This window comes from Xenia sp. Carnegie-2017, unplaced genomic scaffold (genome assembly GCF_021976095.1).
Source record: "Xenia sp. Carnegie-2017 unplaced genomic scaffold, XeniaSp_v1 HiC_scaffold_13, whole genome shotgun sequence".
Lineage (NCBI taxonomy): Eukaryota > Metazoa > Cnidaria > Anthozoa > Malacalcyonacea > Xeniidae > Xenia > Xenia sp. Carnegie-2017.
Genome location: NW_025813436.1, coordinates 4,197,307 through 4,217,538, shown reverse-complemented (window position 1 = coordinate 4,217,538; position 20,232 = coordinate 4,197,307). Strand labels below are relative to the sequence as shown.

The window sequence follows — 20,232 nt, the reverse complement described above, 5'->3', positions numbered from 1 at the left end:
CTGGGGAATAGAATAGATATTTTGTTGAACACGTGCTCTTGTTTGAAACATGCTTTTCAACAGTACTCAGATACCCATAGGCATTTTTTAAAGCTATCCCTTCATTAGAAACCTTTGAATGATATCAGCTGAATGGCAATTCTCCCAACACTAGTTTACAAGATTGTTTCATGGACACTTCTATGAATTAAAGTAGTTTTTAGAAATCGGTGTTGATTTTGACAGTAAGAAATACTTTAGAAAATCGTTCTCGTTGAAAACAATGATATCAAAGTCACTAGTGACGTTCTCTAAAGACTTAGCAATTCACCTAGAGAAGCCCCTCGTAATCAAGTTTCACTATACTAACCGGAAAAGTCTGGTCGTACGCTATTGGATCAATTGCTTACAATGAACAATTTTGTAATTTTTCCGTTATGGAGTTGTGTTCCACCACGACCGTTAACATTTTTCATATCAAAGGCGAAGGTGACGCATGACGCAATGAGAATCCTTAGACATACCAAATTCGAAAGGCTATTACATGTCACCAATAAAACTTTACATTATCAGTTACTAGGTTAGAATTCTTCAAAAACTGTCCTTACACACGCGGTGCACTTCTATCATTTGTAACTGTCCTGCGCAATGTCCTACCTTCAATAATGGACTTGAGCAGGTTCTGCCTCTCACTTTTGTTTCCTTGGTTGCCGTCATTTCTGTGTAGAATCGATGAGACCGGAGGCGCTTTGGGCATAGAAGGCGTCGTCTTAGGATGACTTGGAAGTGTTTTTTGTTGAGGCAAAGAATCAGACTTGGTAATGAAAGGTTTCTTGGAAAGAGATGGCTTATCGGGGAGGTTTTTAGAGGTTGACAAATTCTGCGACTCAGAGGTAAGTGGGGATGTATGGGTATCCGATGACGTAGATGAAAACGACGAGCGACGCGAGTTAGCTTCATCTTCGGATTGCTCCAGGACATCATGACGTTGTTGAATGGCTTGTTTGATTGAATCCATCAAGGCTTCTACACCAAAGAGCGACCGCTTGCGTTGATCACCTGACGAATCATGCTTCATAGCGTCCGAAGGACGGCTTTCCGTATCCATTGACGGGTCGTATTCTAACTCCTGTGAAGAAACATCATATTTAACAGCTTTAGATAAATCTAGAGATGCCTCGTCGCTTAAAGAATGTTCTGGTGACGTCACGACTATTTCGACAGGGCGTTTGAGTAAAATAGGATTTGATATCTTTTCCTCTTCAGGGTCATACGTTACATGAGACCTGAAATCAATGAAATAAAAACCACGTTATCATTCTCAAAACAATCTAATAACCAGGACAAGCAGACAATTTCAAATAATACAAAATAAAGCACATTCCAAAGAGGGACATCTCGTTTTCTTGATATTCAAGATATTACAAGAGTTTGAAACAAAATAATGTGTAATATTTCGTCTTTATTCCAAAGACATCATCAGACTTATCAAAAGTCTGATGATGTCTTTGGAATAAAGACGAAGTATTACACATTATTTTGTTTCAAACTCTTGTAATATCTTGAATATCAAGAAAACGAGATGTCCCTCCTCGGAATGTGCTTTATTTTGTATTAAAACAATCTAAAGAGGAATCGTTTTGTGTAATGCTTAAAAATGCTGGAAAATGGACGAGCATTTTTCAACTTGACCAAATTGCTGTTGGAAAATAAAACTACCTGTTAAAAAAGCATTGTAATCAGCAGTGCTGTAGAAGTGGGGGGACAGCGCTTGGGGGAGAAGGCCCCCTTCTACCTTTGAAATAGGTAATTTTTCATAATTTCATGGCTTCAGCTTCGTCAAGAGAGCCCCCTATCTGATAAATTTAGTTCTACAGCACTGGTAATCAGCACTGGATTTATTTCAACAACTTACTTTTTCATTAGCTCCGGTGATTCTACAGCCTCTTTTCCTTCTTCACTTCTGTCTTTTATAGACTTCCTGTGGAAATCGTAAAAAACACGCATTAGTTGCAGCAGAAACAAGCAAATGTGCACGTTTGCATGAACAAAATGTCACATTGTCAATCTACCACGTCAAAAAATCAAATACCTTTTCATCTTCTTAAAATATTTCTTGAAGGGTTTAAGGATACTACGAGTAACTTGAGGCTTGAAAAAAATCTGCAAAAAACATTTCCAACGACAAATTAAAACGGCATGGACAAGCATATATTGTGTTGCATATCAGTTAGCTTTATTATAAGAAACAAAACTGAAATTAATGAACCCTGCAGTTTTATTATAAGCCATCTGACAATAAACATCAGAATTCAGAAGTCAACTGTGACTCGTGTTTAAAGACGAGCATTTTTTTCTTGAGAAACAACAAAATTAATTGTCAATGACAACATGAATTAAATTGCCTAAAATATCAAGATCTTGTAGTGAAGACGATTCTTATCCACTTTTCTGATCTGTTACATTTTAAAGTGGTTCTTGAATACCTACCGAATCAGAATCAATAGGATCTAAAGTAGTGTAACCTTGGAAAAAGCGGTGGGCTAATATCTAAATAATAAAATTGATTATTAAATGGTTATCTCAGCTTTCAACACCAGGCAGTTTGAGACTAATGCATGACAGACTCATTGGGTTATTGTTGAAAATTCCGGCAACTTTGACGGACAAGACACTAAAGGTGAACGGAACACGTCATTTTACTATTTTCTCAAACTAATCATAATATACCGTGGCAACAAAATTTATACCTGTCAAGCATTTACGAAAACATTTGCACATTTATTCACTTACTTCATTTAAATCAGGATAACTTGAATCGTTATTACCAAACACGAACTTCAATATCTGAAAGTTCATACACAAAAACAAATTAATGAAGTACCATCTAGTTAAAATCAAACTGTCGAATTTGGTAGAAAGCAATGTGTAGAATCTAGTATAGAACTATGTGGAATCTTGGGCAAACTAGTCCAGTCTGGAAACTACTATAGATTTGTGAAGAACACTCGAGTGCTGTTAAGATTGGAGCAATCTTCTTTGACGCAGTGACTCTATTGGAGCAAAAATGAAACTACGTACAATTTGAACAACATATCATTTGTGCAGTTCAAGCTGACTTTGAATATTTATACAGAGCTTTACTGCTTTACACTTCCTGAAACGAAAAGGAAAGATAACAAAGATAATCACCTCGCCAACTTCTTCACTTCTTGAGCAATACTCAAAATGTAGTTTGCCTGGTTTGGCGTCAAATAATTCTTGACCGTAGGACATTTCAAACAAAAGATGGCCTATAATCATTGAAATAAACAAAACAGCTATTAGTCATTCTCTTCGGATTCACAATTTTTGTTTCATTGAATTTAAAATTTTAATCATCTCTCGTTTTTATAATTCACTTCAAAGAATGACCTTGATAACGAGGGGTCGTCTTCTCATTTAAAGAAATATAATATGAGAATTCATAAAACATCAGACCACGTGATTTGGAGAAGCCTTTATAAAATACTCTTTTAAAAACACAACACTGATTGGTTGAATTGATTGGTTGAATGCTGGAAAAACCCAAGTATTTTCAACTCTATGGAATTTTTAGTGTCGTGAAAGTGTCGCTGGCTGCGTGGTTTTCGCAGCACATTTTTAAAGAACAATATGTCATTGAAATAGAATTGATAAATTAATCATTTTGATATGGTTTTTTATAAAGGAAATAGAAATTAGACAACATATTTACTAGTTCCTATTGATTTATAAAAACAATTGTGTAAGCTTAACTATTCGGAATTGCCATGCACACATTATTCAAAGTTAATTTGGGTAAGAAACTTTGCATCAGAAACTTATATTAGTATAATAATACTAACCAAAACACAATGTATCGATGGCATATTTGTTTTTCTTTAGCAATTTCGACAGTCTTGGTTGGAGGCGAGACTTAAAGCCCAAAATGGCTTGCTCATATCCCGATATCCTGGAGACAGTAAACAATTTAACATGTGAAGAAATCGTTAATAGCTGAGCGTGTCGATAAAAAATCTCCTCGAAACATCGACTAAATAATAGCAAAATGAATTTAGCTACCTGCACACGCCTTTCTTGACAAATATGTTTCCGCAGTGTACGTGTCCGTTCGTTGGTATGCCTTTGCTATGCAAGAAAAGCATCGCCTATAAAACATCGATTGTTGATTGTTCTAAATGATAATATCGCAATTAAAGATGGCTCCGCTAAATTTATCGTTAGTTGTACCACATTAAATACGCTGGTCAGGGTAATATGCGATAAATAATGAGAAGGCTGATAAGTATTTTCCCAATGTGCAGTGCTGTTGGAAAACATTAAATTTTAAAGTATCATCTCACGTTTTTTTCACAGTTGACATTCCTTAAAGGATTTGTGTAAACAATGCAAAGTTTTCTTGGGACTGATTGTTAGTAATAATTCTGTGTTATAAAATGCTAGATTTGCGCATTGTAGAATAATATGCCGGACATAATCTATCACTATAGTACGAGTGGTTAGGATTTGGATCAATTTAGCGTATTAATATATTTGTATAGAAGACGGAACTCTTTACTCGATGCATTTTTGCTGATGTATTCTTTTTGCTAAATCATCCTAATCCTTTGCTATTTACTGGTTGCACATGGAGTATTTAGCGTTATCCTTTGAATCGTGACATGATTAAGCGTTTAAAAAAGATTGCGATGTTTTCGATCTTTACAAAATGAGACTTTGCATTCTTAATGAAATACTTCATTAATTTCGAATAACAAATAGAAATTTTTTTAATTGTTTGCAACTTTTGAAAAAATAGCTTTATTATGGATAACACTATCTGCAATTCGTGCAACCGGCCCCTAGATATTAACCAAGTGAAACACAAAACTTTTTAAAAAAATTACCTTTAATATCTGTTGTCCATAAGTCTTAATTTCCACAACACTCAAAGCTTTGCCTTGCGTACGATATTTACCCACCCAAACTTCGCGTGGTTTTCGCTGAAGATGAATGAGCACCAATAAAAATCAAAAAAGTTAGGGAGGGAGGTTATTAGGTTAACCAGTGTATATAAGTAAGTTTTTTTCAATAAATGGTCATTAATCTGGTCACCTCTGTGCAAGGCACGTAACCTGAACGATAATAAGGGGGGGGACATATTCATATATGCATGACACGCCGTATTAGTTTCTTTTGTTTTTTTACGGATCATAAAATAAATATATCAATATGCCCCCCCCAAATATCGTTTTGGCTACGTGCCTGCTCTGCGCATACTCACATGTTCGTGCAATGATTTAAAATATAATGAACGTGACATATAAACACTTTGAACAAGTAAGCAGTCTAGTCACTTTTTGCCCGTAGCCTCGTAGGTGTACAAAATATGTGGAAAAAACTGGACAACATGCAATTGAGTCACTACACGTCTTAGTACCATGATATTACATTAACACTGCAACCAACAGGCCATATGGCTAACACATTTTCCAGGTTAGCAATAACAATGTTATGAGTCATGGCATGCCATACCTTATAAATCAAATCTTTTAATGTTCCTTTTGAATTAAAGGGTTCAACGACAAAGACAAACGGTTTTTGTGCCAATACATCAATATCATTGATTGCGTAAATGTAAGGGTGCTGAAATATAAATAAGTATTTCAGCAGTAAACATCAAATATAGGGTAAAACTCGTGTCTATTAATGTCTACGAAAAACATACTTTACTTAGGGGCTCAAACAGATCTCTAAGCAACTGGATGGTGGACGGAGTGAGTGACAGAAAACAGTCCGAACTTTTCTTAGTCAGAATCAAGAGTTTCTTTTCGGATTTTACTTCTTTGACGATGAACCAGCTTCTTCCGAGTCGACAACCTTGTTGAATCAGAAAAACAACGCTATAATAAAAGTTAAATAAAACATCCTAGAGTTTCACGGATAAAATTTAAGGAACAATTCAAATTCATAACACATTAAAACAACGTTTCGTACTCTCCATTTTAAATGATAAATTTCTACAGAAATTTTGATTATTATCAGAAGCTTTAAAAATCTTATGCTCGTCTACCTAGCATTGATCGCTCCGGCCAGTCATTTGTCAAATTGGTATCTGATTCAATTGGGTGCATATGATATTTAACAAGTAGATAACATTTAACCGTTGTCTATACAGTTATAGATACACGGGTATGACGTCAATCACGTCAATATGACGTTAACAACTAAAAAAGTGACCACGAGCCGCCGGGGCGAGTTTTATCGCAATTGACGTCATACCCGTGTATCTATAACTGTATAGACAACGGTTAAATGTGATCTATTTGTTTTATATAATAAAATCAAAAAATTCCCAAATTAAAACGGTCAAGCAGTTTGTTTTCTTTGCCTACCAACACTTGGAAAATTGAAAAGTCTTGATGTTGCAAATATCACGCTGACGTGATCTATAGGATTGATGAAATGCTATTGGCTAGCTTAATCACGTGATGAAATGTGATTGGCTAACAAAATAAACAAGCAATGGCTGATCAATTTTGTTGAAATTTTGTTATCGAAGACGAAGTACAAATTGATATTTGAAAACTGGGATTTTTCTATTCTTTTTGCTCAAATACGACCACTGCTTCAACTAGGTCTTTGTGAATATCTTTATTTTCCCAGTCAGGGAGGTATTGCAATAAATTTTCAAGTATGTCCGCCATTTGTTTGTTTTTATAAACATGAAATTTTCAGTGACGTCAATTCCGTGCATATGTCCTCTTATAGATCATAGCTCTCGATCAATGAAATTGCTCAAAGTCTTTTCGTTATTATATAAAATATCATACTACACTGTAGTAATTGTGGTAGCAAGGATATACAACTTTGTTGAGTTTTTACAAACGGACGAAAACATTTTCCCTCCGCAGAAGAAAACGAAAACATTTTCCCTCCGTAGATGCAAAGGTCCTACCTTGTGTTACAAATATCACTTGCATTGACAAAGTTAGGATCAGGATTTCATTTAATGCCCTTGCAATGCGGAAATAGTTGTGCAGCAACTTATAGTTTGGCTTGAGTCAAGGACAAAGCACATGAACTTTCGCCTTAAAGGCTGTTGCCATTGTATGCTTTTGACATTATATATAAGGTAAAACCAAAGAAATGAGGAGAACAGTTTGATCAATGAAACTGACTTGTGATAAATCTTTATTCTTCGGTCATACATATGCAGGCATAACTTTCATTGTTGCAAAAGATAAAACCTCTTAATCAATGACATTAAAAACAAAATTTCTCATTTTCTGAGCTCCAGCATGCATGATTTTCTTAATCATAGCTTTAGTCAGGTACAAGATTGTGTCTAGACTGAACAAAATTCTCGTTATACAACAAGTAGCATGCAAACATAACAAATTTATGCAACAAGTCTAGCTGCATGTGCTCAATATACACACTGTGAAAATCATTTATGATTCAGTTTTTTCAAGCACAAGTTAATCCTTACCGATGTCGTCCAATTGTTCTACAAATGTATATTTTCGAGACATGTTTAAGAAAAACTGACAAAGAGCCTCTGAAATGGAAAAAAATCAATGTTTACGCGACTGAATGCAGTGGTTGATCATTAGAGAGCTTTGGTTTGGCGTTCACGGCAAACGACAAATTTCAGCTACCCGCCTGCCGATGAAGTTTGCCGCTTCAAAAAATTTGAATTTAGCATGGCGTTTTGCATTTGTATTTTACAATTGGCATTTTCCCATGGTAAATTTCATGTTTTGTTAAAAGTATGTTAATAAAAAGGCATAGTCACGTTGTATACTCACATAAAATATACATTTGACACATAAACGTCACTTGGTTGTATCAAAAGTACTAAAATACTTGCCGTTCATAACCTTCCGCAAGAAGAGCCCCTTGCCGTTTAAACCTGAACCGTACACCGCAAAGCCATAATCACGTGATTTTTTGCGGTTTGCAATTAACACCAAACTAAAACTCTCTATTAAGAAGGTTTGACCAGAAAGAATCAATCGTGGAAGACCGGGACAGAAAACAAGCAGATCAAACATTGGTGGTGGCACAGAGAGAGCTTGCGAAAAAAAAACCGAAAAATATTCAGAAGGCCGTTTACGCGGAGGTGGGAAACAGAGAAACGAAAGTAGTTGACAATAGTGTAGTGGAAAATGACTGTAAAACACGACATTATTTACAAACAATTTGCAACATATGGCTAGCTACATTGCATCAATGTCTACAGAACATTGTCCAAGACAAAAAAAAACTCAGGTGAACATGTCATGTCAACCGATAAATATAAATATAACCATCAGCCATTTCTATAAACAATATTTCTTCGAATTGGATATTTAAACCAAACTTTTGTCACTTCAAAATAATTAAAATATTGGCGGGGTATTAAACGCGTTTAGATTATGCAAAATTTTAAGACCTTTCAAAGCCAGTCTTTGGAATTTTCTATCCCTTGTCAACTTGTCTGAAACATTTTCTTCGTCGGGTATTTTGGAATAACCATACTTCCGTCTACAACTGAATATTTATGACCAATTAAGTTTATTGTAAAAGTAAGAAAGTTGATTTTAAAAGCATAGCACACCCATATTACAGTTGAACACAGGTTATTTTCCAAAACATGATTTGAGGGTCTGACATCAATTAGTTTTTACTAAATGGGCTTGATTTAGAGCATTTATGCTGTTAAAAACCGTACATTCTACTGTTTAAGTGCGCGATGCTCAGAAATAATGGAGTAGTGGCTTTTCCCAGTTTGAACTTTAAATTCATATTGTACTGTATGTAAACGAGCGTGAGGAACGCAAACTTCGCAAGAGACTGAAGTTTTGGGGGAAAAGATATCACAAAAGGCCCGCAACTTTGTCTTAACCCACACTGCAGGCCCCATAGTTAGTAATCCGCCACTGTATCAATGTATGTCTAACTTGGGTCAGAATGAATTAAGAACAATGTCAAAAACAATTAAAAAATTGATTTTCACTTTCAAAAATTTGATTAACTACTAATAAAATTTTTTCTACAAGGCTGCATGGCGGTTAATGATTGTTCAGAAATTGGTCAAAAAAAAGTGGAATTGCTGAAGGAAAATATAAGCCTGAAAAAGGTGTAAAAATTAAACATGCAACACAATTTATTCATTTTTTGTCGCAAGACACCATAAAATGCTTAACAGATTCATGTAAGTAAGAAACGAGCGGTCGAACACTCTGCTTACATCCCTGAAATAATTCTTCCATTCGTAATTACCTCCATGTGCAAAATATAAGACACGAGATAGAAATTACCACCAATGCAACTTGAATGAAAATCAGCAGCTGTTAGAAAAGAAAAAATTAATCAGCCATATTTAGATTTGAAAACAAGAAAATCGAAGGAAAGCGAAGGTGCAGCAACCCCGGGGGAACGACATTTTTTTCCTCTACACGTCCATTGAAATGAATAATATAAGATTAGCAAGGCCATATAAGCAGCTACATAGAAGTATAATCCCTATTTCTACATCCGTCGGTTGATATGAATAATTATAATGTACGTAGATGTAGATCATCCAGGTTAGTAGAGGACTGTTGGTGTTGATGTTGACTGACGTTTCGACAACCTTAGCGGCAGTCATCTCCAGAGGCACTTGACTCCAAGAAATAATTATTATTATCATGTAAAGTATCCCTGTAGTCCTATAGTTTCATCAAAAAAACTTCTTTATTTCAGCCGCTAAGACAGTTGAAAATGGACTTTAAATATATGCTATGCCCCGCCCTCAATGCACGATACTCTATGGATCCGGTCTTAGTATTTCTTAGCATTATAAACACATTGAATTGATTGAAATACATTCATTGGTTATGAACATTTCGAGCAAACAATGTCGTCCTTCGCTTGTGCAACACCAAGACTAACAGCTATTGCTAAAGTTTTAATTTATATAATATTTAATCAACTACAAGAATGAAGAATCGGCGTTTAAGAGGAGTTCGACCATACGGCCAACGTAATGAATTGAAATGCTTATTTTGCTCACCGACAATCTTACTTAGAGACAATCGCTACTTGAAAGTGTTTGACAAAACCGCCATAATCTTTGACAAGATCAATTCTAACATTATGTTTTAATAACACAGGTTGTAGTCTAACTGTCTAAAGTGAAAGACGAGCTGTTATACACAAAAATACAAGCAGAATGGTGCGACTCTGCTTCGATACTGTCTGTATTATAGCGATATAGAAAGTCGTAACTTGATTTACGATTAAACTCTTCAGTGGCTGAACAAGTAATCTGGCACGGTGTAAACATTATGGTCGAAGCAAAAGGCTTTCGATGTATACTTACTTCACAAAGTTTATTGTAAACAATTCGAAATACCCTCACAGCCTCAACATAACAGGACAGCCGCCCAGTGTGTTGTAAAGTAAAACTAAATTACATAGTAAGATCGAGGAAACATTAGATTTTTTAGAAGATCTTACCATCATTGATCGACTGCTGTGTTATTCCGTCGCTTTTTATGAAATAAACCTCGATTTCGGGTTAAAATTTAAGTACAAATGCATGCTGAACTTGGTCAATTTGTTCTGCAAAATATCACATTTCGATTGACCTTTGCATTGCATATACATATTTATATGCATCAATGCTGATGAAAGCACGTGTAGCCAGAGACCTCTGTGCGTGCATTGTGCTTCTTCCACGGTATGAGTGACAAAAAAGTAGTACTTTGGCAAGAAACTAAGAAAGGCTTTTTCCTAAAAGCTGTTCGTCACTGAAGTTAAAGTTCGTTTGAAATGGCTCAACATTAAAACGTCATGCATCATTTTCAGAAGTCTAGTTTGGAGATTTTTCAGTTCCTAAAGGAAATGACGCCGATTTGAAAAGAATAGCTTTTTCCTGTCTTTATTCTGTTTTCAACAAATGATAAATGTGCGCATTGATCCAAAATATACAGGGGATGCCAAAAATATCTAACACAACTCTCCTTTGAACTGTTGAGAATACAACAATATTGTGCTAGCTTAACACCGTAATGCATAGTTTCATGTTAACAAACCTTGTCTTGTGTGGCCTATAAAACTACTAGTACCAATGATTACGAAGATCGCTGCGGTGTATGTTTGTCCTTGTAGAAAAACTCCTCAGTTTTATCACTTAACAAGGAACATACAGAAGAGCAATTAATCTAGATAGATATAGTCATTATAGATCTAGAACAGATCTTATTGCGCATGTTGATATAATAGAGCCAGTTAATTGTCTTTTATACTAAGCGATGAAATGATTTTAACTGCAGCCAGTATAATTTAATAACATATACATCACTACAGCATCGAGTTGTACATAGAAAAAGTTCTTCTATATTTTTCAATCTGCGCACTGAATACCCAACTTTAAAAGAACTGGCATTCCAGCAATAAGGCTACTACTTCACTGATGATTTTACGTCACATTACTTTCCTACGGCAAAATTAAATGGGTAGTTTTTACAATGTTTAAATCACATGCAGTATAGGGATATACAGTAGGTCCTCTTCGTGTGCAATTGGCTGCTGTATATTTAATGAGATTACTGGCTGCCGTAAGCTATTTTATCATTTCTATTGGTCAAAAAGCAATTGACTGGTTGCCACTATGGTAATCCCATGCGTAAAAAGATATGCGTGGCACGAAAAATTCAATATAGTGGCTCTACTGTATATTCACTATGCTGTAATTTAAATGACAAAAGTCATCCACCATTACCTTAAGAAGCTGTCTATTATGGAAAAACAATGCAATTTTATTCGTTTTGTTGCTCCGGAAATGTAAGAGAATGAAAAATACAAACTAGTTTTGTTGCTAGGGAACACATAAAAACTTTATAATTTGCTTCAGATAAATATAATAAGGAGGAACCTGTTGAAATTATATCTTGTAAAAGTATTAAAAATTAATGCTTGAGATAGGGCATTCCTGAACTGTAAAAAGTAGCTAACACTTAGCTCAACGTTTTATTTGGATATTTTTTAATTTCGTGGGCAGGAAAAGAAGGACTGCTAGCTATGCGTAAATAAGTATCAAATTCATGATATTTCATAAAGCTCATTAAAAAGCCCTTATCAACAAAACGCGAGGTATTTAGCGAGAAACGTCGAATCAAAGTGGTTTTGGACAGACAGAACCAGGAGGGAGAGGTTAACAAAATGTTTACTATAGGGCGTTATATTTGACGTGAATTGACGTTTTATTAAAAAAATTTTGCCAATTGATTTCGATTTAATGTCGATTTAAATTAAAAGTACTTTCAAAAAAGCACTTTGGTTTTGAACTTCTAAAAAATATAATTTCACCAATGGACTTGTCTCCGAGGGGCTTAGAAATTGAAATATATTCCAAAAATGTGCAGCAGTAATACCTTTTGACTAACCCTAGATTCGCCCTTGAGAAAGAACATGTAATCTATGAATGCTGTGCTACTCACTGTTATAATCATTTGAAAGTATTTCCTAAAATAAAGAATTCTTTTACTCAAAATGTAACTTAAATGGCTTACGTTTCTAAAGTCTAATACATAAAAGTAATCTTTTTAAACTTCTCTTAAAGTATTTTTTCAACTTTTTTTCATAATTTTATCGTTTATAGCTATTGAACAGCATTTTGCCATTGAAATCAATATTGATTATACGTTATGGCGCAAATGATATGCTTTCCCCCTAATAAAATCAGTCTTACGACGCCTTTGTTCAAATGTGCAGTTTGGAAACATCTGGTTAAAACGTTAAATTTCTTGCGTTCGACCTATAGCTGTAGCGATAAGAAATTCGATAAAGAACGTACGATACACTATAGAATAACATGGTCAAGATCTGTTTAATTCATATTAGCCACATGCTATTTGCATTGAAAATTGGTTATGCAAAGTAGTTATACTACATTTGATAAAATTATGAAAATATCGTAAGCCCAGTCAATAACCAGTTGCCAATAGCCGCGTGTACTTCGTTAAAAACAGAAACTATTATCTTTCAAATGGCTGCAATTTAATCTTGTGAGTATTTTTAAAGACGCTTGTCTTAAAATTGATAGATGCAGTTTTTGTAATATTCTTAATTCAAGACAAGACTAAACTATCTGTAGAACATTAGCTACAAGGTATGTTCCTTATTTACTTTCAAAATCCAAAAAGTCTGACAGTGAAACAATGCAATAATTGTGCATTTGTGACTGTATTTGTTTTAAGACTTATATTTTTTCTTTAAACTCTATTCTGCTCTAATTCTTTTCTAAATTTAAATCCCTTGAAATTGTTCCAGAGTTTTTTTTGTTATTGAATATTTGACCACCTGTTTTTTTAAGAGTGCATTTAGCTGAATTGCTCAATGTTTACAGCATTTTACAATGTCTGCGTAGTGTCGATGTGATATTATGTTGATGAAAAACTGTTTTAGTAGGAAACATTCACATAAGTGTGCTAATGATGTTGTTATGTTGTCACTGTTGTGTGAACATTTTCAAATTATGGTCGTCCAAAGTCCTGACACAAACGTAAAATATGGGAAAGGAATTTTTTATATATTTAATGTGTATTTAGCTAAATAAAAAGTTTGTTTGCGCTGTTTTCATATTTAGCTCAAAAAATAGGTCTCCGACGTCTACATATGCGCAAAACTGTTAATGGTTTACAGGCAACAATGCAGCAGTAAATTTAAAAAATATGGAAAATGCAAAATCTTACATAATGAAAAAATGAACGTCTTACTTGAATTGGTGGCAGTTTTTCGAGTAACTGTTTTATAAGTTCATTTGCATTAAAAACAGTTACATTATTCATTCATTGTAAATTTAGATAACAACTGTAACAAACAATAATTATAGTGGACATTCATAAATGTCTAAATCTATCATACGACTCATACAATATAACCAGTTGTGAATTGAAGTCCTGTTTTTAACCTGAACGCATATTTTCTTTGAATGCCCATTTAGCTCTGTTTTATTTTTACTTTATAGTCGTTAAATGTGTTTCTATAGTTTTTTGTTGTTTTATTATTAACCATGCACCTGCCATTTTAAGAGGTTTTAGAAAAGCCCAATAAATTCAACATTTTACAAAGTCTGCCAAAGGTCTGTCTGATGGGTTGCTGATGAGCTAGTGGCTTAACAGAATCTACAATACACGCATTGCAAAAAGGGACAAGATGCTGTCTTTATTATTGTTTTTAATGTTACCAGTTTGAGAACAGAGTCAGTCCCTAAATTATCGCATTACTTTTATACGAAAAGGTGAAGTGATTTGTATTATTTAAGTTGAAGTAGACTGGCAAAAGATGTTTCATTTATGAAATTAGCAGTTGATGCATGCTTTCGATGTTCATGATAATGAGGATATGTACTGTAATTATATATAAAAATTATCTTTCATAATGAGCACAGTCAATTCCTGCTATATTTTGGACATGATCAACATCACCATACAACTACTTTTTAGAATGGCGATCATTGAGAACACTGACGCATCAAGTGAATTTAAGTGTATTTTATCTTGTGCAAAAACAAAAGTTGTCGGTCTGTCAAATACAGGATTAGCTCAGGACGATCTAGGATATCTCAAAATATTCATGCAACTCACGTATAATTTCTTAAAAAATAGTTATTTCACTTTGAATACTAAGGTCACCAAAATGATGAGTAATTACGTGTATTTTTTTACGAAGTCCGAGTCGCAGTTCGGTTTCACCTGAAGTCATAATTTGAAAAGCATTTTTGTCTATGGAGGCAGCGGTTAAGCGCACAAATCTCGCACCATCTGGTGACTATATCCATTTATTTGATTGGCCAAAGCGTATTTTAATTATTCTTGACTTCTCTTGCGACTCATTTGTTGTAAAACATTGGGAGCTGCAGACTATTTTAGCATTGTATTTTCTATTTTTTAATGAAGCCTTAATTGACTCACTTTCACTTTCTAAGACCGGGGGATCGTCGATTTGAAAATCATGCGTACAATTTAATTTTATTAGCAAATATTTCTTTTGGATTTGGTCGACTGTAATTTTGAAGAATATTCGGACTAGTGTATTCTACAAATCACTATAACTATGTTTAGGTATGATATCCTCAAAAGCATTAAATGTGCAATTGGAATGAAGACAGAGTTATTCTGTGCGAATAAAAATAGTGGAACGATCACCTTGCAGATTTGTTATATAAAAAGAAGATATTAAGTAGGGATTTATCGCTTCCTTTGCCATTATAACAAATTTAAAATCAACATAATGCTCTGTCGTCCCACAAATCATGTCTTGTGCGTCGTCCGCACAGAAAAGGTGCGGGATAATAACGCTGAAGATTTCAGACAATATCATCATTCATTTCTACAGAACTGGAATTATTTTGACCAAATTTGCAGGGCGGTTACGCTTGCAAAGTTGGAATTCAGTATCTCTTCAATGTAAGCACAGAATAATTCAAATATGAAGAAGGGCGAACTACCCCACTAATTTTTTCTGCCACGCATATTTTGCATTTTGCAACTTATATTAACGATGAAATGTTTAATCACGTGACTCAGCAAAGTGATTCGAGTTCGATTGTAGCGTTACTGTCGTAATAACATGGCACTCGTTCCATGTCAGTAAAACCTACTTAGTCTGCGCCAGACAATGGAAGAAGTACCTTGCAATATACTTGATATTTAAAATGATACATAACGTCAATTTACCGCCAATTTTCTCACTCGTAATTTTTCAATATGTTTTTATTGTTGATGCAAAAAGCAACATTGCGCACGTCAATTATTTTGTTATCGCATTAGATTTACCAAAAAATATGTGAAGTGAAGAAGGCATGACTGTGAGCATGCTGTTTGTTGTATAGCTATATGAATAAAACTGACGAAATGTTTCTAAATTGTGCGTGACCAAATGTTTTCGTAATTAACAATCTATTTACGTTCGTATTTAGAGCTATAGAACTATAAACTATTTGCATGGAAATTTTGAGTGAATAAATATGTTAACTACTGATTTTATGAAATGCTTGCAAATCAATTACAACATGCATACTCTTTATTTGGAACTTGCAAGGGTTATGCAAAATAAAGCATCAAAAATTATCAAATTATTGTAGGCAAACTCAACAAACTATTTCCGATGAACGAGTAGCTACATAGTCAAAAAGTATATATCTCGTCTTTCGAATAGGTGCATATAAAGGCATTCGTGTTAAAAATGAGAGGCTTAAAGTTTTTTACAATAATTAGGCAAGAACAATTAGCTAAAGCATTAATAATAAATTATTCATGCTGGCATGACTTTTATAAAGTCTAACACTACAAAACGTTATAAGCAGATGTGCTTTCCCTTTTGTGTCACAAAGTCTGCTACAAAGTCAGACAATTTGCTAATGAACCAAAATTTATTTTTGTATAGTGGAATGTGTAACAACAATATTCACGTAAAATGTGCTGAGATATGGTTTTGGTTGGTAGTATTATGGAAAAATTTCGAACAATATCAATCATCGAATTTTTGTTTTAATTCTTCTCTCAAAGGTAGGACGAGTAGTGCAAGTCTAGTTAAATGTTAAGAAAGAGATATTTATGCCCAACAAACTCGCTAGAGGAAATCCTTATGAAATATGTACTATGTCATGTAAAAAAACGTTTTACGAATATCTAATTCTTGTATTAAAAGTATTACGAATATCTAATATCTTGGAGTCACTGCCATATTTTATTAATTGATGCTAAAGACAAAGTTACATATGTCTAATGGAGTGAAACTTAAGTTACTGTTTATTAGTAAGCTTTTGAGCCCTAAAGTGCAGTTCCTGCAACACTTTAAACTTGCATTATCATACATTACAGGCTGGCGATTAAATGAAGCCATGATTAAAAAAACCGATGCAAAAAGTGAAATTGAGTGTATTTTATCTTGTGTAAAAGCACCTTGCTGCAGATCTGTTAACTATAGAATTGGGTTTGGCCAAAGCTGTAGAACGAAAGGCAATAAAGATCGGTGTGAAATGTTGCATGGTATCCACGACGAAAATTATTGTTCCTTTTTAGAGAAAAATGAAAACTATAATTATATTTTCTTGACCTCGCCAAGAAAGGTATGTTTATGAAAGAGTTTCTTTGACAGATGACTTTCTAAATGAGAACATTTGAATAAAATGAGAACAAATGAATTAAATACTCACAAAGTAAACATGCACATAATACACAATAATACCAAGATAGTTCAGGTAGTTCACTGCACAAAAACACACGCAATATCTTCTCAACTTTCCATCTCAATGGAGTGTTTGAATGAGCAGCAAAGTATCCATATTGGGGAGTACATCAAAGTGCCGATGCTCAGCAGAACATGAAATTAACATAAATTTGTTTCACCATATGCAATTTTCCCCTAAACATGGCGACCGAGGAAACCATTTAACTAAAATACATGGAATGCTAACTGTAATACAAAAGTCTAATAATTTTTTAAAGCCGTTATTTTACTCCACACACTCGAGATTTTACCCCAGACACGCGTGTGTAGCATTGAGTTCTATAAGACCTGGAGGGGAAACGTCAACAAAATTACTATAAATTATTAGCGCGCGGCCGCGTGGTCTAAAACATGGCGGATTTTGGTTGTCAAAGTCAGCGGAAAGACGCGGGCTCATAAAATAAAATTTTTTTCGCCCACCCGGATTTGACAACCACAATTGCGATTATATAAAATGCCAAGCACAAAAACTTTTAGAAATTTTATCTTTAAAACATGCTGCAAACTTGTTTGGTATACTAATGCTGAAGTAATGTCAGGAAAGGAAACATTTCATGACACCAGTAAGCAACGTAAGATTGTTTACCATTTAAAGTGTTCAGTGTTTTGTTTTAAATCAATACTTGAAATGTGATGGTATATATTTTGTGAATGTTTTTACTCATAAGTTATAATTTAAGTTATGTTTATGCAGTCTTATTTGTTCTTTACTTAATCGCTTGCTAGACGAGGCAAAGCAACCAGTTCTTACCGAGATATGCATATCTTAAAACTCCTTGTTTCAACTGAGTTGAAATGGAGGATTTTTTCATGATATTTTTCTGAAAATATGAAGCAAATATTAAGGACAGAACTGTATTGAAATCAAATGCAGTGCAGGATTAATTAATGAACTCTTTGGTACATGTCGTACAATAAAAAATACCTGTATTAAACAGCTAGGCTGGACAATTTGACAGATTATGGACAATCATGATGAGTTTGTAAAAGTTTGCTTTATGGTAAAAGTTTTATAAATGCCATCTGGTGTTTCTGTAAATGAATTGTTTGTTGTACAGTGTAGTAAACAGGTTAGTACATCAAAATCAAGATAAAAACTACTTTGTTCAATAATGTGCTAAATTTTGCTCCTACCTTGAAATATTTGCTCAAGAAAAGCTTATGATGACATGCATGAAGCATTAAATATAGTACTGCATCATCTGACAAAATCCATACGTTTTTCAATTCCTGGTGATTAAAAATTCACATAAGATGCATTGGTTGCAATGAAGTGGAATGTGGAAGAAGCAAAAATTGATGGCATAGAACTTTTTATGTCTTTTGAAGAATTACGATATCATTTAAAAGAATAAGAGTAGCAATGTAGTAAAAGAAGTGACATCTGTCTTCAACATGAGATATTTCCAATTATGTATAGTTACTTTGTACAAAATACTATTTTAGATAAACTTGATTTTTAAGTCATTCACTGATATTTTTACCAAAAGACAAAAAGAAAAATTCAAAGGCATAATGTAAAATTTAAAAGTTTGTCAAGTTGTTTGAACCTAGAAAAATTAGTATAGGTAACTGTAATTTGTAAGGACACAAGAGAAAAGTAGTGCAAGGTTAGCATTTTTGAGAATTAATAAGTTCTTGACATACATTACACAAGGCCATAATATTATAAATAATGACTGTATAATAACAATTATACAACATGCTAAATATCTTCACCTACATTATAATTATTTAAACAGGTTTGCCTTCATGCAGCAATAAGAAAAGTGTTATGTCAAAGAAACCAATGCACTTTAATTTGAGAAATAGTATTTTCGATGGGAAATTAATGTAGTTCTGTGCAGTAGTAGATCCATGGTTGTCAATGACAATCCAGTTTCTAATATTTTGGCTCAAAACAGAACCAGCAACATGATTATAGAATTTCTGAATTTCGTTCTTTTGCTCTCCTAGTTCAAGATATTTTCCTCATAAGTTCTCAGTAGATTTATCAGAATATCATAATACCTTATAAGACACCCAGAATCAATTCTACCAAAAAAAAACTCAAAAAAATTACATACCTACTTATATATTTCCAGTCGACTTAAGTCGTAGGGGTAAGCTAACTTTTTCTAACTCCTTTTTGGATATTTTAACTAAGATTTACCCATCTATTCAGGAAAGACAGTTGCACCAAGCTGTTAACAAACAGTCAAAAACACAAGCAATGCGTATGGGATTATGCATTCAAGCTTAACAACACATTGACAGTGTAAAGAATGCCGTTTGATATTTATTTCTAATATAGCTAAAGCATTAACTTGACAAAATATACGTTATTTTACAGTAGATTTACCTCATTTAAATGTGTGTCTATTTCACAAAACCTGAAGCATTATTTTCAATATTTTATGCTTACGGTATCGTGGTTGTTTTCGCTGGTTGTCATTAATATAAGCAGGAATAGAGATCCGGATTCGGGAGGGAGCGAATGTTAAAAATTTTTCTCAAAGTGGAAGTTTTGACAACCAAAATCCGCCATTACCGCCATGTTTTTGACCACGGGGTCCAGGCCCCTTTTCCCCTCCAGTTATTATAGAGCTCAATGGTGTGTAGTCAATCATTTATTACTCCGCGAGAGAATCTCGAAACAATACACACGCGTGTCTGGGGTAAAATCTTGCGTGTCTGGTATAAGATTTGCCTTCAATTAATTGCTTTAGGTAGCGTTCCATGTATTTTAGTTCAATGAGGAAAACACTCTACACAGTACAATCATCAATTAATTGAAGCAAGCTCAAATTGGACAATCACATCGAAAGTCTTGGCAAAATTTGCATTCCACGTAATCGAGCAAACTTTTTATGCAAGAAAAGTTTCTTACAAAATATTTGTAACATCAAAATTCATTCATTTGTAAAGCGTCTGAAAAACCCTAAAGGCTGATTCCATTTAGTGAAAATTGTCGCGCGATCGAGTTTTTGCGATACATTTTCTTTTGAA

At 34.0% G+C, this 20,232-nt stretch overlaps 2 protein-coding genes across 2 annotated transcripts in view; one reads left to right on the top strand and one right to left on the bottom strand.

The window, feature by feature from the left end:
- Positions 1-385: 385 nt before the first annotated feature.
- Positions 386-10,590, bottom strand: LOC124448996 (slowpoke-binding protein-like). Its single transcript, XM_046999942.1, has 15 exons — positions 10,465-10,590; positions 9,247-9,314; positions 8,417-8,514; positions 7,472-7,540; positions 5,708-5,859; positions 5,515-5,625; positions 4,887-4,982; positions 4,063-4,148; positions 3,846-3,952; positions 3,172-3,272; positions 2,773-2,826; positions 2,470-2,529; positions 2,072-2,142; positions 1,895-1,960; positions 386-1,265 (listed from the first exon to the last, which is right to left on the bottom strand). The coding sequence occupies exons 1-15, from the start codon at positions 10,468-10,470 to the stop codon at positions 584-586; spliced, it is 1,827 nt and encodes a 608-aa protein (XP_046855898.1). The 5' UTR covers positions 10,471-10,590; the 3' UTR covers positions 386-583.
- Positions 10,591-17,786: 7,196 nt separating this feature from the next.
- LOC124449152 (discoidin, CUB and LCCL domain-containing protein 2-like) overlaps positions 17,787-20,232 on the top strand; it is a 5,918-nt gene continuing 3,472 nt past the window's right edge. Inside the window, 1 exon segment of the mRNA XM_047000105.1 lies at positions 17,787-17,807. Coding sequence (XP_046856061.1) covers positions 17,799-17,807 — 9 coding nt within the window. The 5' untranslated portion in view covers positions 17,787-17,798.

Excerpts from the sequence above, each read along its gene's own strand:
- LOC124448996 (XM_046999942.1), bottom strand. Across the intron at positions 3,953-4,062 it reads GTCAAGAAAGGCGTGTGCAG|GATATCGGGATATGAGCAAG; the intron begins GTAGCTAAATTC and ends TACTGTCTCCAG. Across the intron at positions 1,266-1,894 it reads TCACCGGAGCTAATGAAAAA|GTCTCATGTAACGTATGACC; the intron begins GTAAGTTGTTGA and ends CATTGATTTCAG.